At 44.2% G+C, this 18,158-nt stretch overlaps 1 protein-coding gene across 3 annotated transcripts in view; it reads left to right on the forward strand.

The window, feature by feature from the left end:
* Positions 1-11,342, forward strand: part of POU6F2 (POU class 6 homeobox 2) — a 382,660-nt gene extending 371,318 nt beyond the window's left edge. Inside the window, exons 8-9 of one of the 3 annotated variants that reach the window (XM_049714566.1) lie at positions 4,046-4,214; positions 7,684-11,342. In XM_049714566.1, coding sequence (XP_049570523.1) covers positions 4,046-4,214; positions 7,684-8,188 — 674 coding nt within the window. In that variant the 3' untranslated portion in view covers positions 8,189-11,342. The remainder of the gene's footprint in view (positions 1-4,045; positions 4,215-7,683) is intronic. The other 2 variants (XM_049714565.1, XM_004263329.3) reach the window with 2 other exon arrangements.
* The last annotated feature ends 6,816 nt before the right edge of the window (positions 11,343-18,158 follow it).

Here is an 18,158-nt window from a genome sequence, read left to right on the forward strand (position 1 = left end):
ACATGGCGCTGTCTGGTTTTTACGGATGAGAACAATAATATAAAGAAAGCCAAGCAGCTCGTCTCCAGCAATCAACAAATTGCACAAACAATGAGACACTGGTTTCCTCTCCCCAGACCTTTGTCCAATAGACTGTCACCCTGTCTAAATTTCACCAGAGTTCCTAACTTATCAGCTCTAGAGGTAGAACCAGGAAGAAGACAAGAGTGGGAAATGTGCGAGAGGAGAAAGAAGGAATTCAGCTTCCTGGTGTGATGAGTGTTTGGGGCCTCACAGAAGTCCAAGGGCTCAGGGGGCAAGGCTCCCACCTCTCTGAGCTTCAGAGTAAAACTGTTGATGATCCGCACAGCTGCTCAGGGCAAGGGGATAAGAGACCATAGCTTTCTTTTTGACTCTGGTTATTATCAGCGATCTGGCCAAAAGCCACTTGCACGATCACACACAATGGATTTAGTCGCTGGTCTCAAGGAACTAGGAAGGAGATAAACAAAGGCAGCAGAAGGCAAGGCAGAAACTAGAATAGACTTACACAAAATTGTATCCCAGGCATAAACCTGCCCGGTGCTGTGCTGCCAACTCTGGTGGCAGCACAGACCCTGGGACTGGAGTAGACCTTGGAGATCCTTCCAGATCACATGAATCCTTCAGTTGATTCCTGTTGATCTAGAGATGGGACTAATGGAAGGCAACAGATTTACTTCCCACAGGAGCTACTTACCTTGGCTCAGAGAAAAAATCTCCCCCCCAACTCCAGACTCCAACGGCCACCCCAGCCCACTGGTCCCAGTTGTTTGCCAGTTGCCATAAACAGTGAGGCCAGGGGTGGAGAAAGGCAAGGACGGGGCACCTGCCCAGCAGTCCTTCTGGCCCATCATCTTACCCAAGGTGGTAGAGCAAGTTCTCTGTGTAGTGGAACCTGGTGAATAATGATGGTAAAGGGTCGAGTGCAGGCAGGTAAAGGGTCGACATGCAGAGGATGCCACACCCAGACTCGGTCAGGCCAGAGCCGCAGTGAAAGCCTCTGTCTGCGGGGTCAGTGGGTCCTCTGCCTCAGGATCGCCTGTAGTACTTGTTAAAAATGCACGTCCAGGGTCCCATCAGGTGACTCCTAGACCTACCTAATTAAAAAAACCACTGTCCCAAAAGCCATATCGTTACAAGGAAAGTCTCCGGCTTCCATTTTTTCACCCTCAGTTTTGAACCTGTGCTGCCCACGTTTGCAAAGCCATGAGTTCCTCTTCCTTCTCTCTTGGAGAGAGGCCAGGCCCCACTCCCTATGCTGTGCTATACCAAGTGTCCCTCTGTGTTCTACACCAGACCTTCTCAACTCTTAGTTTATTATTGCGTCCCCGGCCTACGAGGAGCCCATTTAGACTTTCCTATCCTCGCTGCCCGCCTTCCCCTATGAAATGTTAATATCACAGGGATACCGCACACCGGTTCTGTTTATGTACCTCGGTCCTGGGGGGACCACATCCAGAACCAACTTCCGCCCCCTCGGGAATGCGTGCTGTAAACGCAGGGTCACCACACAGGTTCAGCAAGGCCGCAGGTCCGGCGAGGGCTGGGGAGTAGGAACTGAAGGGGCGGCCTGGACCAGTGCCAGCTGACTGACTGCTCCCGAGGGCAGATGCGGACCTGGCACCACCAAAGCTTCTAACGTTTCAGAAGAACATGACAAATCTAAATGTTTCTTTAGAAATCTCCCAGTGTTTACTGTCGGCCAGGAATTCCCCCAAATTGTACGCACTCGAAAAGCTGAGTTTTATTTGCAAGCTGCTCATTTGCAACTTCTGCTCTAGGAATTTTTTTTTTTTTTTTGCGGTACGCGGGCCTCTCACTGTTGTGGCCTCTCCCGTTGCGGAGCACAGGCTCCGGACGCGCAAGCTCAGTGGCCATGGCTCACAGGCCCAGCCGCTCCGCGGCATGTGGGATCCTCCCAGACCGGGGCACGAACCCGTGTGCCCTGCATCGGCAGGCGGACTCTCAACCACTGCACCACCAGGGAAGCCCCTGCTCTAGGAATTTTTAAACGAAGAAATGGAGGAGGGGCTCAAAGCTGCTGTGTGCGTGGATGGGACCTCCCGGAATCCTTAGCAAACCCTCCAAGCTGCTCCACGCTGGTGGGAATTAAGATCCAGAGGGCAGCTCCCACGAGGCACAACCCAAACAAGTCTGTTAATCAAATGATGCCGGCCTTCTGGGGTGAAGTTGGGGAGAAAAAGCAGGGTTTTAATTAATCTTAACAGCCAAGTTAGTTTTATTGTCACCCTCTGCCCCCGTCCATGGACATAGATTCTTAATGTCCTAAACTGAAATATTCACCACTCCCAGCACGGGCTACCCCTCGCCCCCTACCAGCCGCCCCCGCCCCCCCCCCCCCCGCAGGCCTCCACCACGCTCTGCCCCTCCCCTGCATCTGTGCCCGTCTGCACCCTGCCCCCACTGACCAGAATATTCTCTGAAAGCTGCTCACTGGGTAAGACCCAGATGAATCCTCCCTCCTGTCACCGCTCCCTTCTCTGTAAATTCCAGTATGGGTGCGACACTACTACTCCTTGACTATACGCAACCTGGTATTTTTCTCTGTTTCTCATTCGTAACGTTGAGCCCCAAATCCCTGTAGACAGCAAACTCCACAGAGGCTGGAACTGCCCCTTCTCTTTCTCTTGTTCCTTCTCTCCACTCATTAGGGCTCCTAGGAGTCACTTAAGAAATACTCAGAGACTAACTGCAGTTATTATACCACTTTCCACCCGTCTTTCCTCCATGAAATTATGCTTCATGATGTGTAAAAATTCTACAGGACTTTGTTTTTATTGAAAAGGTACGGGTACAGCGTACACCTCCATGGCTGATTCTGTCGACAGAGTCCATTTCCCCTATAATGAGAGAATCTATACAGGAAGCTCCAAGGCCCCTCGCCACAGATATTAACATCTTTATTTAAAAGTCCTTGAAAAATTGGTCCTTGGGGTACCAATGTATTTCTTTTCATGATAACAGGAGTTTCTATAGCCCGAGGCCCAGAAGACTAATATGGTACACCCCAGTTCCTTAGACAAGTCCTGTAATTGACTGAAATTGTTGGGTGATTGTGCAGAAAGAGGAAGAGAGAAACTTTTCACCTAAGTCCGGGGAATGAGGTGAAGAACAATAGAGTCAGCTTGCAGGGAGAATGGCTTCGCTCCAGGCAGGATGGAACAGTCTTTTGAAATCTTCCACCATCCTCAAACCATGCTGTCTCCAGCTTGGTGTGTGCTTTCATTTATCCAGAGATCAGTAGCCGGAGGTGGGGGTGGGGGGATAGTTTCATTCTCCGGCTGTTGTGTCATTTCCCTTGATAAGTCCTAAATTGACCGAGTTATGTGGCACCAAAGGAGCCTTACTGCAGTAGGCATTTTTTATTCTGTGCCCTTTCAGGGGACAAAGGTGTCTGTGTCAGGAGATTGTTATGCGGGGTGGGGGGAGACTGTTAGTCTCACGGCTTCATAAGCATGCTCTTCTGAGGGGCTAATGTGAACATAATAAATTAGGCAACGTTACCATCTGTTAGCCTGGCTGCAGCGGTGATCGGGTACAGGAAAATACAAAATACTATTTTTTTTCAAGGGCAATTCTTAGCACTAAAGCGTCCAGCTAAGACATTTCAAATGGAAAGCTTTCCATCTTTATATTTTTACATGATATCTGAACATATTTATGGGCCAAATGGAGTCGCACCCCCCCATAGCTGGTGCCCCCCTGCCCTGGCTGCTGTCTGTTAAGCGGGAAGGAGCTCGCTCTTGCATTGTGGAAGTGGCAGGGTAGGCTTGCCGTGGTCTTATCTGGGACAGGACTACCTTGAAGGATGATTTGTGCAGGTGGAATGAGTTGAGGATGGGGGCTTGAGTGCCTCAGCTGGCAGACAAAGAAGGTTCTGCGGTGTGGCTTCCCACCGCTCTGCTATTAGGAACCGAGCCACTTTCTCCTCGGCCGTCAAGAACGCGTAGCCCTGAGATGTGCGTTGACGCATTGATCCTATTTTTTGCAAACATCTCCACAGATCCTCAGACGGCAGCGGGTGAGGTGGATGGGGTTAATCTGGAGGAGATCCGAGAATTTGCCAAAGCTTTTAAAATCCGGCGCCTGTCCCTTGGCCTGACCCAGACTCAGGTGGGCCAGGCTCTCAGTGCCACAGAGGGCCCCGCGTACAGCCAGTCGGCCATCTGCAGGTAACCCGTGCCCACGCGCTGTCACCCCTGCTGGCTGGCCCGGGCCTCGTCTGTCCTCTCGGCTCAGCTTTTCTTCTTCGGGTGGGCCGAGCTGGAGGGGTGGAGTGTGGGAACGGAGTCTGGGGTAGCTGTGTGTTGGGATTGGTGATATTGACAGAAGTGGAGTTGCTAAAGCAGACTTGGGGGCCTGGCTTGATAACTCCTGTCAACTCACAAAGAACTTCCAAGGCGGTTTCATTGGAAATACACACCTTCCCCCCACCGGGGGGCCAGAGGCTTCTGAACCCACCGTCCTACGCAGCTGAGATCTACGGTCTCCTGTCTGTGGATTGATGTCATGAAGCTGCCAGTCCCAGGTGGTGTTAATGCTCCCACCATTTCTGCTCAGGGATGGCTATCCGGATTTTCCAAGAAAACACACCTTAAAAAAAACATATATTAACCATCCTGTGACCACAAAGGAATTTTTAACCTTGCCTTGCCAGACATAAGTCTAAAAGCACATTTTTAAAAAAGAAGCAGCTACTTTCCATAGCTCAGAAAAGGGTAGTGAGGGTTTGGCCTAACCTCACCCTATCCTTCCCGAAATTAAATACATAAATGACAGAAGCCAGCCTTGGCTGTGTTTGAGTTGATCTGGGTCAAGCCGCCAGAAGCAGACCCTGCGCATGCATGTGTGTGTTGCACTAATCCCATGTTTATGCATGAGGTGACAAAGGCACTTCGGTAAGAGCTTTTTCCTCTTGGGCAATGTCTTATGAGTCCTCCTACATCAGGAAAAGCCAAGAAACCAACTCTAAACTCATTTAAGTGGATTTTGTTCTTGGTGATCCATGAAATGCTGTCTTTTTATCTGCTCTTTATACTTTTAATGTATTCCCCAAAGGACAGAAGTGTACTTTTCCTGCAGTTTAAGACTAAGGTTATAAATAACATCAGTATGGGGTAGGAGCTTGCAGCTCACATTTTGCTCAATGATTTTCCATAAAACCCATTGATTGTTGTTAAATACAAAAAGCGCCGTAGGATCCTCTCACTTCTCTGGCCTCCCCTACTGTTTTTTCTTATAAGATACCTCCCTGTAGAAAATAACCTTTATTCAGTCTATACAAGGATACTACTGCTGGGAAATTTGTTTCAAGGCTTGTATATGTTATTCCAGACAACATGTACCGAAGCATCAGCACTAACGAGCAGCATCAAATGATATGAATACCGTTGCTCCCTGTTGGGAAATATTAACTTTGTTTCATCTCAACAGCCTTGGGATAAAGGCACGCCACAGGTTTTGAGGTTGTTGCCCATGTGCTATTGTTGCTGAAGTCCTCTTTGGCTTATTTCTTTGTCCTAAAGTGTGATCTCCTTTTTGTGGCTTAAGTGCTATCTAAGGTTTTCACTAACACACGTAATGTTTCTTGGGCATTCCCAGTCAAATATGTTGATTTCTAAAATCTTCCCCTGGGGAAGCCAAAAACGCTACGGCCAAAATGAAAAGCAGCTTTGGGAATTCACTGTCTAATAGAAGATGGCAGATGCCCTGACTTCTCGGCCTCTCTCTAGCTTCTAGTGTTTCAGCGGGGTAGTTTTCGGAGCTAACTACCAACAAAAAAAAAAATGGAAGTCTTGAAAGAGACCAAGATCTGACAGTGGAACCACTCCAGTTAATTTACATGGTGGTGAAGAATCTGCATTTGCACACACTCTGGTGTCACTCCTCCCTTATGAGCTGCAGTGACTCGAAATGCTTTAACAAGTGCGTCTGCATCAGAGACCCAGAGGAAAACACACCAGCAATACACTGGACATCCCTATCACAAGCTCTGTCCCCCATGCCATGGTGCTGTAAAGCCTGTTGCCATGCTACCAAGACTTCAGTTTTGGGGCTTTTATAATGAATGATGGTAAGTGAACACAACAATGAAGGCTTTAGGGGAGCCTGCCATAAGTGAGCAGCTCATTAAATGGCATTAAATAATTAATTCATTTTATATTGAAAGCAAAATGTACTTCTTTCCTCTTTGACCAGCTGAAAGTTGGGGTTTTAAAAAATAAATAAATAAATAACTCCTTGAACTATACATGGAAGGGAATGCTATCGGAATCCCATTAAAATTTGATACTATTGGCGCTGCTTATCACAACATAAGATATCTAAAATGCAGTGCCAAAAATAAGATTAAGGCACATAAAGGAAGCCTATCCTTTTGTGTCCTTTTGCAAGCATCCTTATAAAACATACTGCGGCCAAAGCGGGTTCATTTTCGCTCCATGAAAACAGTCTATTGTAATAAGATGCACTCTGCAGTCAGAGGGTTGTTTTTCGACAGCACTGAACCTGAAAAGATAGAGGAGAATGCCACGGATCCAAAGTTGTCATCCTGGAGGGTTGTGAATTTGGATTTAGAACAAACAAACAAACAAATAAAAGGAATTGGTACTATTTTGTATTTTATTGAGAGTGCATATGAATTTGATACCAGGATGACCTCTTAAAGCACTGTAGATAGTTTTGTCCAAGATGCTTCATAGTTTTTTTAAGTCAGTGTAGCAAAGAATTGCAGATGGCAACTGATATATAGAAGACCTCATTTACAGAAAATGATATCATTCAAGTACAGTTTGCAGATATAGCACGTTAAACACAGCTTGATACTCTGATGCAAAAGTACACCATTACACTGGACAGTGTTGGAAGGCATGAGGTAGCCCTAGCACATCGGGGGTGGGGGGGTGTTCATAGCAATTACAGTGTGTCCAGCTGTTTGAGTCCAGCAGTAAAGTAGCAAGAGGCTATGTTTTACCAGAAAAGGGAGCATGTTGTTAACTTACATCTGGTGAAAAGTGTTTGTTACCAGAGACAGAGACAGGAGAGGGCTGGGGGCCGGGGGAGAGAAAGAGATTAAAATGAGACACAAAACAGAGATGAAAAGAGAACCATAAAAGAAACTTGTCCCGGTTGCCATCACTGACGATTAGCATAGATAGAACATTTTTATCACCAAGTCAGTGGGGGGGAACTCAAGGAAACCAAAAGGAAAACATAAAAAGAATCATTTTAAACGAAAGAACATGACAGCTGTTGTCTTTGATGTCACTTCCTGGTGTTAATTTTTGCCTTAAGGATTCTGAAGTTCAGGGGAGATGGTGCTGGGTGGATTCAAATCAAAGCTCAGATCTCAAGCATTTCCAGGAAAAAGATCTGCGAGTGGCTTTTGTTTCCATCGTGATGGCTGCTGTGTTGTGCTGTCTCCACCCGTGCTCACCTGGCCCGCTTGCGGGTGTGCGGGCTGCATGCAGGGGCATGAAGCATGCGCGAGGGCGGGTGCTGGCTTGAGCGGGGAGGGCGACCTTGCAGCTGGCTGCTTATCTGGAGTGAATTTGCTCTGCCAGTCAGTCAGGCAGACAGGCAGGAGGCCCACCCTGGCAGAGGACTCAGTGTAAGACTGTTCTTTTTCAATTCTCCCCCCAGACACACCATCCTGAGAAGCCACTTTTTCCTACCACAGGAAGCCCAAGAGAACACTATAGCTAGCAGTCTGACAGCCAAACTGAACCCTGGCCTTTTGTATCCTGCCAGGTTTGAAAAGCTGGACATCACCCCTAAAAGTGCCCAGAAGATCAAGCCGGTGCTTGAGCGGTGGATGGCTGAGGCTGAGGCCCGCCATCGGGCAGGTATGCAGAACCTGACCGAGTTTATCGGGAGTGAACCGTCCAAAAAGCGCAAGAGGCGCACCTCCTTCACGCCCCAGGCCCTTGAGATCCTCAATGCCCACTTTGAGAAGAACACGCACCCCTCTGGGCAGGAAATGACCGAAATTGCCGAGAAGCTGAACTATGACCGGGAAGTAGTTAGAGTTTGGTTCTGCAATAAGAGGCAAGCCCTGAAGAACACAATTAAACGCTTAAAACAGCACGAGCCGGCCACGGCAGTCCCTCTGGAACCCTTAACAGACTCACTGGAAGAAAATTCCTAAAGAGACGCCCACCCGGAATCAGAAAAAAAAAATCCACAGAAACTAAACTCCACCCTTGGGGCTTCATCCCCTAAACCCCCAAAAAAGAAAAAAATAAATTAAAAACAAATTTTAAGGTAGCCCCAGTCATCACCCTTGTAAGTAAAAGACTAAGGAAACCACCAAGTGGACAGGATGGTTTATACGTGTCCATGGGATTTTCCAAAAAAGAAAAAAAAAGGTTTTTTGAAAATTTTTAAACAAGGACTACACCACAGTGCAGGTGTATGCAGGAAGGCTTGTTCCTCCCCGACCTGTCTCCCCAAAGCCAGTTTTATAAGGGACTTAAAGCAAACCAAATAACCACATACTTTTTTCTGTGTATCATGAAAATGTGAACACATTTTAAGAAAAACGACTAAACCAAAAAAAACACAAAAAACAAAATACCAACAACACACAAAGGAAACTTTTCTCTGTTCAAAGCGAATACAAGCCTACCACCTGGAGGAGGGGCTGCGGACGGCATCCTTCAGGTTCTAAGTGCTGATTCACTATGAACCTATTAACCAAAGTCAGAAACACGACATTGCCAACGCGACCATTAGTCTGCTCCTCTCTGTGTGTGAAGTTGTGTTCCAAGTTTTTACATTTGTACTTTGCGGGGAAATAGCAAGCCTGACTTCTCTCATCTTTCCCATCTACTGTCACCCCCTGTGGGGTGGGGGGTGCCACTGCTGAAGCCATTTTGTGAGGCTCACTATTGGTTTTTATTTGGGGGGAGGGGGTTCTTTTTTTTTTCTCTTTGTTTTCAGCGGGGGGCATCCTGGATCGTGTGCCAAAGCAGCCGTTGCTTTCTTCTCACTATGACCTGTGGGTTTGAGAAAAGAAAATGGAGCTCGCATTTCTCATTTTCCTCCATCTCTCCATCCCCGCGGCGTGTGGCTCCCAGTGTCTGCTGGAAGGCCACAGAGTGGGCATGGTGTCTTTTCCACTCAGACCCCAGTGAAACGCAGGAGAGACTCCAAAATAACTAGGGCTTTGCTCGATGAACTGTCAACACTGGCATAAGCTGTAATTGTGCCCACTATCCACACCAGAGCTTGGGATTTTTCTCAGTCTGTTGGCCACGTACATGGAGAGCTGACCAAAACTAATTTTGTAATATAAACATAAGCTGCACATTTGGTTCAATACTTACATCTATGTTATGCTTCTGTGCAAAGCAATTTCTCTCAGAAGTCTGATAGCCAAAGAAATGTCTCGAGATTTCAGTCAAAATACACACATAGCATGCACACACCCATATACACACAGGCCAAAAAGAGAGAGAGAGAGAGAGAGAGAGAGAGTGACTGGACTGTTAAAGGCCATCATGCATCCTGTAAATTCCATCTTTTCTGCTACCACTTTCATTCAAATAGTGATGGCAGACTTTTTTCGGGGCGGGGGGAGGGCGATTCTTTTGGGGATGTATAAACGGAGCAGAAGGTTGGCAGATGAATTAAACGATGGGAATTGCAGCTGGACTCTTGAGGGGAAAGGAAGTGTTAACAAGGAAGTGCCTCCACTAAAGGGAAACATACAGAAGTGGCTGATCGAGCGCATCAGAGTAGCCTTCCCTCTTAGAACTAAGGGATTATTTCACTTTTCAAAATAACTTACTCCAAAGATCTGTGGGCCAAAATAACCTAATAAGCCAGAGGCAAAAAGTAAGATGTGAGGATTTCTGTGCAGGTAAACACTTGGGACCTGTGGTTGATGTTTTCCGCAGGGAGAGGCAAAAAGTGTTCCATTATAGGATCGGTCAAAAGAGAGTGTCAGTTTCCTTGCTGTCGAGATGGAAATATTCCCGAATAATTAATTCATAATTAATGCTATCTAGAAGTAAATTGTGGGAGAGAAAAAAACTCAAGTTGCCCAACTGATTAGAAGTACCATCTTCTTCCCCTAACACACACCCTCCCCCGTACGGGTTTGGGTTTCTTCTTCTGTTGGCCCCTGTGCCAGTGGTGTCAGTGCAATGGTATAACTGTCCGCACCCTACGCCCCCTTCCCAGATGATGCATGCAGGAACCAGGGGACCAGCAGCAAGGAAACGCTACATGAAATCCTGGAGGTGGAACCAGTTGCTTGTACAGGTGTTTCCTTCTCCAGTCTGATGCTAATTGCACCACAGCTAACTTCATCTTCAGTGCCAACGATATCATGGTACCCATTTGGCCACCTCAAAAACTGCACAGATACCAACGACCCAGAAATCCAAAAACGTATCAATTAAACAGATTTTGTATTCTCCTAGGACCCGCTCCAAGTTCCATCAAGAAAATCTCCCCCAAGAAGAGAAGTTAACAAGATAACATATGATGGATGCTAAATGTTGAAACATATGCCAGCAGCACTTACATAGGGCCTGCTCAGTTCGGAAATCTATAATTGGGAGGGTATAACTAGGACAGTGAAAATATAAAATAAAACTAATCTTCCAGAGTGGAATAAAAAAGAAATATATTCATCCCACAGTCGTATACCCATTCATGTGCAGTGATTTTTTTTATAGTTTTATAATTTTGTATTGTTTTATAAATTATTTATAAGGTGTTGTAATGCTTCTTATATTAATTTTTTACAGATAAATTTTTTGCTACAAGGCATAAAAAGGTGCCTGAACAGATTCTTAGGAATATAAATTATACTGTGTAACTTGTAAGTCTTGGGGACCACACTTACTGCTTAATTTTCTTACGACATTTCTTATTTCCACTTGTAAACAACTTCACATGCCAGTGGCATTTAAGTGTCTTTTAGGTTTCCATGAACTGAAGGTTAAGGTTGCCACTAACAAAAAATAAAAGCCGCTTCAGGCACACGTGATTGTATTTCAAGCTTCAGTATTTTTCTTACATATTTTTAAATTACTGTTGTCTTCATTTTCTTCATCATTTAATGAAAAAGAAAAAAAACGACTGATGTTATACTTGACACTTGTTTGTGGGGCTATTTTTTCTTTTTCAGTCAAAAAAACATTGTGAACAGTTGAGAGTTTCAATTGCATTGCAAGGTTTTTGGTTTCTTTTTGTTGTAATCACACAATACACACACACATACACACACGCACACACACACACTCCACAAAAGAGAGAACAAAAAAGCAAAAGGAGCTAGGAAAAAAAAAAAAAAAACAAGTAGAGGCGTATCAAAGAACTCAAGCTATAACCAAAAAGAAATTGTAAACTGCCTTTGCTCGTCTTCTCTACGCTGGACCAAAGCTCAATATTTGTAGGTATATGCACATTGTATAGATATGGCTAAATGTTGCTGACAATCTTGCAATACTAAACTGTTCCTATTTTAAGAAAAAAAAAAGAAATACAAACTGTTCATCAATGTTTTACCTCAGCACTCTACTTGTACCCAGTTAATGACCAAGCTTAAAAAAAAAAAATGGAGAAAAAGGAAATTGATTTTCATTTCAATGTTTGACTGCAAAATCTGTTTGAATAACATTTTGTAATGAGCTTTTTGTCACGTGATTTGCTTGTCTTCAACTTGAAATTCTGTGAGGCACATTTGTCTATTTGTTGTTAAGGAAGTGATTTTTTTTGTCCTACGTGCTGTGATCCAGACTGGTTACCAGAGTCACTGATGAGACGTGGCAAAGAGAGCTGCTTCTCCGCGCCTGGAGCGGGCAGCAGGAAAACAGACTGGGTTGTTTTGAAAAAAGCATCATGACGAGATGTTGACATGATGGACTTGTGACCAAGAAGCCAAACTGGATATTTAAAAGCTCCTTACTTGCTCTGACATTGAAACCAAAGCTGATTTATCTGCACAGGTTGCTTAATGTTTAAAAAAAAAAAACTGACAAAACTGTACTTAATCTAGAGCAATATCTGTATGGTCAGTAAAGCTGCACTTTGTGTATTTCTTAACAGCTTCAGATCTGTCACTTTTAATTTGTACCATAAAAAATAAAGAATGGTTTGACATGAGCTTCTAGGTGAAACGTGTCTTGAACTCAGATAGGTCATTTAAATTGTAAGCATGGAAATAAGCCAAGCCTATGTTACAACCCCAAATGTTACAAAAAGGAGGAGTTTCATGACAGACTAGTTAATATCATGATTATTTTAACTGTTCAAATGAAATACTATATGAATTAGGATTCCTTTGATGGCAAATTACAGAAATCCAACTCAAACTTACTTAAACAAAGTCTGGGAAGTCTGGTTGGGGACCTCAAGCGCGGCTGGATCCAGTGGTTCCAAGGATGTCATCAGCCTGTCCTCTTAGACTTCCTTCTCAGGTGGAGCGCCCAGATGTTGAGTCACATGCCTGTCTCTAAACCAGGCACTGTGCTGGGGATGATGTGCGTGAATCGGCCACGCAGGGTCCCAGAGCCACCCCTCTCTGTGGTACTGGGGATGGGGCCTCATGATAACAACACCGAAGGACCACAGGGATGAAGGAGGAGGTCTTCATGGATCAGAAGACAGAAGACGAGAAACCATAACAGGCAGACAAAACCCAGAGACATCAGAATCTATTACTGACAGCCAGCTGTGTGCCAGGTGTTGTAGTGAATCCTACTGGGAAGGAGTTTTTGCTGCTCTTAAGCAATGCCTGTAATTGCGTGTTCTGGAAAATGTAGGCATTGAGAATACGCTCCCGCTCGAAGTTTATGTGGGTAGGAGGGATGAGTTAATGTTGCTGTATAATTTACTAATTCAAAGGGAAAATGGAAAATCTTGCTAAAAACACCAGTAAAATTTTTTTTATTAGAATCACTATCTCCATACTTTTCGTAACCCTTAGCAAACATTTCTTATGCTACATAGAGATCCATACATCAATTTTATGTTATGACTGACAAGAAGTGCTTTGGAGAAAGCAACAGAACCAAAAATCCAAGTGCCCATACATTATGAATGGACATTCCTGGAAAGTCCAAGACTGACTTTAAGACGAGCAAAAAAATGCTGATTCTTTTGCCCTCATGGTGGGGAAAGACAAAATAGTCATTTTCAAGCTTTGTTTCCATCTAAAATACGCTAAAAGTATTCTAGGCTGAGGTCCTACCTATTGATTATACCTATTATTATGAAATATGTTTGATTTAGGAAATTCTCTATTTTTTATAAATTTATTTATTTATTTATTTATTTTTGGCTGTGTTGGGTCTTCGTTGCTGCGCGTGGGCTTTCTCTAGTTGCGGCGAGCGGAGGCTACTCTTTGTTGCCGTACGCGGGCTTCTCATTGTTGTGGCTTCTGTTGTTGCAGAGCACGGGCTCTAGGCGCGCAGGCTTCAGTAGTTGTGGCACGTGGGCTCAGTAGTTGCGGCACGTGGGCTCAGTAGTTGTGGTTCGTGGGCTCTAGAGCTCAGGCTCAGTAGTTGTGGCACAAGGGCTTAGTTGCTCCGCGGCATGTTGGATCTTCCTGGTCCAGGGCTCGAACCTGTGTCCCCTGCATTGGCAGGCAGATTCTTAACCACTGCGCCACCAGGGAAGCCCAACTTAGGAAATTCTTGAATGTCTTCTTTAAAAAGATAACCATCATTTAAATTCAATCATTACATATTCCACAGGTATCTGCTAAGCACTTTGTATGTGCCAGAAATTTTATGTGCTGGGGACTTAGAAAGAAATAAACAAAATGAATCCTTGCCTTCAAGAAACTCACATTCATTCTGCAAAAACAGTACTATTTCTCCAGAAATGAAGATCTTGTACCATGCTTCTTGTACTACAATATTTTACAAATAAAATAAACTTCAGAATTAAAATGATGAAAAGCGGTTCTGAAACTGACTTTGAACCAGTAAATGAATGGATAGAAATAGCCTCGGCTTACAAGACAAACACCAGTGTCTGTTTTAAACGATTTCAAAAGCTGTTCCAATAAGAATTTTCCACTAAACCAACCATATACACATAATCTATTCAGTGTCAAGTGCAGCAGGCTGATGAGTTTCATCAAAAATCCATAGTTGGAAAGAATTCAGAAGCAGACTGTCACAGAGTAGTTGAAACCAGCCCCCAACTAATACACACAGGTCCAGACCCCTTACCCATTGTGCCGCCCTTTGAAAGGAGTCCAAGCAAGCAGCACGTCTGACCCATTTGGCTGATCTACTGAGCCACGTGGAAAGCCATGGTCAGGGGAAGACAAGGACACCTAAGGAGGGTTTCAGGATATTGGATGAAACTTTATCTAAAACATATGTGTTTTCTTAAAGTCAGATTATGGATGTAAGTTACCCTCTTCTTGATGGACTGTCTCCTTCTGTTTGCTTTATCCTTGTTAATGGCTCCATCTGTCTGTCAGCCATCCAAAGCAGAAGTCTGGGAGTCATCCCGAGCCCTGTACACACACACACACGCGCGCGCGCGCACCAAATTGCTAAAAGTCTGGCAATTCTGCTTCATGAATTCCTTTGGACTCTGTCTCCTGGTCTCCATCAGCCCCCTGGCCCCCAGTTGCCCATACTTAGTTCAAACCCGCCCACCTCTCACCTGGACCGTCATGATAGGCTCCTCCCGGCCTCTCTACCCATCACGTACTTGCCACCAGAGACATCATTCTAAAAGGCCAATATGAACATATCTCTCCTTGACTTAAGATCTTTCCAATGTCTACCATTACCCTCAGAATGAAAAACAAACTCCAGCATTAACATACGGTGCCTTTCACGATCCGGCCCTTGTTCACTTCTAAAGCCTCATCTCTCATCGATTCCCAGTTCATCCTAGCCTCACTAAACTTCCTAAAATTTCTCCAATGCCCAAAGCACTTTTGGCACTGTACCTTCTGCTCAGAAAATCATCCACTGCACTGTTGACCTATCCAATTTCTACTCACTCTTTAAGAGTCAGTTCTGTTCAATTCCACAAATAGTTATGGGACTTCCGCTATGTGTCAGCCATTGTGCTGCATTCGTCACAGCACGTACCTAGTTTGCATATTTATCAGCTACCACTTACGTGTTTCAAAAGCACTGCCAGACACCGCTGAATGACCTATGGACTTGGCTTACAGATAAGTGTTGTATGGAAATATATTTTTTTAGCAAGTTGTCACTTGTATGTGACAGATCCTCCTTGTCCAATAAGAGTAACAATAATCTCTTATTTGTATAGTTTTCAAAGGTCTTTCATGTACATTGTTTTATTTGCTCCTAACATAAGCCCTTGGAAGTGTGATGATTTCTATTTTATAGACGGGAGCTAAGAATCATAAAATTCAATAGGCTTGACCAAGACCCCAAAGTACAAGAGTAGAGCTGGCATTTGAATACATTAGGAATTAGAGTATTCGCCACGATGAATACACACTAAACCCCAGTGAAATGGTGTCTGACACCCCCCGTCTTTGAATCACCAGTGTAGAGTACAGTAGCTGATGTACGGTAAAGTTCAGTAAAGGCTTACTGCTGTTGATGATAAGTTCCAATTATCTAATTACCAAGTTCACTATGATTTAGGTGAACATAGCCTGAATGATTAGTACTTGGCAGAAATAGAAAAAAAAAGAAAAAACATGAAAGGGACTTCCCTGACGGTCCAGTGGTTAAGACTCCACACTTCCACAGCAGGGGGCACGGGTTTGATCCCTGGTCAGGGAATTAGGATCCCGCATGCTGCAAGGCATGGCCAAAAAATAAATAAAATACATGAAAGAAAATTGGAAATGCCTACACGTGTTACGCGGCTTTACTGTCACTGAGAGTTAGGGGCTCCAGACAAGAACGCAGAGCATTCTATGAAACCAGTAGAAAAGTGAAGAAGGAAGTCAATGAATCCTACAGGGTATTTTGACTAATCCCATCAGCAAGTGAAGAACATGCAGTGTGTGTAGAAACAGGAAGCTGGGCCAGGACCTAGACTGGTAGGTCTACTCCAGAACCTTCTTTGATACTGTCACGTCACTTTTAAGATTTTAGCTGTGCTCCGTACTAGACCTGCTGGGGTGTCATTCAGGAGAAAGTCATACTCTTCCCATTGCTTTGTTTGTACCACTCAAGTCTGGTATCTGCATGGCAGCCTCGGTACATGTTAATGGGCTTTATTGTTGAGGTCATTGGGGCATCATCTCTGAAAGTGGGGATGCTCCTAGGGTGTTTGGCTATGCGTAGATATGCAACGGTTGGACAGCCGATACAACCACACAGATCCAGAACTGGAGTTGCTCCAAAAACTGAACTTCAGTCAAAGAGCAAGGGGCCCACATGCAATGACAACATTTGTGGTGACCTGTAACATTGACGTCTTTCGCAGATGCTTTATTAAGATGCTGGATAAAAGCAGAAAAGAGGCCAGAATTTCTTAGATTCCTACCATATATAGGTATTACTGTCCTCATCTCCAAATCTTGCACCCTCATCTGAGATTTGAGGCCTGCTTAGATGTACTCAATGCTACTGATAAATGTTCTCATAGAGGAAGATCCACTAAGAATTACTTGCATTGAGACTAACTAAACTCCTTAACTAACCCATCATTGACGTAGATCGCTGGGCCTCATATGAGTCCACTTTGGATGCCATGGTTCTGGTCACCACTTGGGCCACGTCTGTGACTATACATGAGGGAAAAGATATAAATTGGGAAATATTTTTGCTTATTTTTCCTTCCAGTTTTTGTTGTTGATGATATCTCTTACTATACAAATAATCTATGTTTATTGTAGAAAAACTAGCAAATACAAAGAAACAAAGCTATTTCCACTGTAAGAATATCAGAGTTCAACTGTGTTTCTTATATTGTAACATTTGTAGGATATTTTATGTTTTTGTTTTCTATATAAAATATTAATTTTACTGGAGTATGGTTGATTTATAATGTTGTGTTAGTTTCAGGTATATAGCAAAGTGAAACACTTATACATATATCCACTCTTTTTAAGATTCTTTGCTATGGGTTTTTTAAATGATTGTCTTGAATTGCAGAGACAGAGGGTATATCAGGAGATCAAAAATGGAACCCATGCATCCTGAAATGCCATCTCTGTGAAACACCACAGCTGCACGAGTTGCCCAAACTCAGTAATTATTTACCCAGACTCCTAACTAGACCCATCACACAGCTCATCTTGGAGGGAAACACAACAGCCCCTGGTGGTCTGGGAGGAGATGTGATTCCTGAGACTATTTCCACACAGGCTTTGCTAACCAATCAAGAGGCACTAGTGGAGAAAAGTAGGTTTCAGTCATGGAGACATGCATTCCCAGCAGTTGGTAGGACTATGGGGTCTGACATCATGAACTCTTTCTTAAAAGTGAGACCCTCCCCCCTTACATTAAAAGGGAAGCTGGGACAAAGTGAGGGAGTGGCATGGACGTATATACACTACCGAATGTAAAATAGATAGCTAGTGGGAAGCAGCCGCATGGCACAGGGAGATCAGCTCAGTGCTTTGTGACCACCTGGAGGGGTGGGATAGGGAGGGTGGGAGGGAGACACAAGAGGGAGGGGATATGGGGATACATGTATAGGTATAGCTGATTCACTTTGTTATACAGCAGAAACTAACACACCACTGTAAAGCAGTTATACTCCAGATGTATAAAAAGATGTAAGAAAAAAGAGAATGATTTTGTCTTCCAAACATGTCCTCTATGTCTTCCAAGCCATATCAACACCTTCTATGACCATATCCTGTGCACACGAAGCGTTACACACATGCACCTAATGGGGGCACTATAACATGATGGGAATTCCTCCAATAGAGCAAGCTAGGACTGGACACTGGACATTCAAAAAATATCAAAGTTCACCATATGTGGGGTATTTTTATTTTTTAAAATGTTTTAGAATATCGTAAAGCAGAACTAATATTCAGAGGATATATATCACTAGAGGTATAACTGTTGGGTATAAATAGCATCTGTTCTGATTAGCCTGTGCTGTCAAATATTTTTAATATCATCCTGTAAATAAAGCCATATGAAGCAGATTTGATGAAATAAGATGGGTGACAATGCTAGGTAATGTAA

Source organism: Orcinus orca, chromosome 9 (genome assembly GCF_937001465.1).
Source record: "Orcinus orca chromosome 9, mOrcOrc1.1, whole genome shotgun sequence".
NCBI classification, from domain to species: Eukaryota; Metazoa; Chordata; class Mammalia; order Artiodactyla; family Delphinidae; genus Orcinus; species Orcinus orca.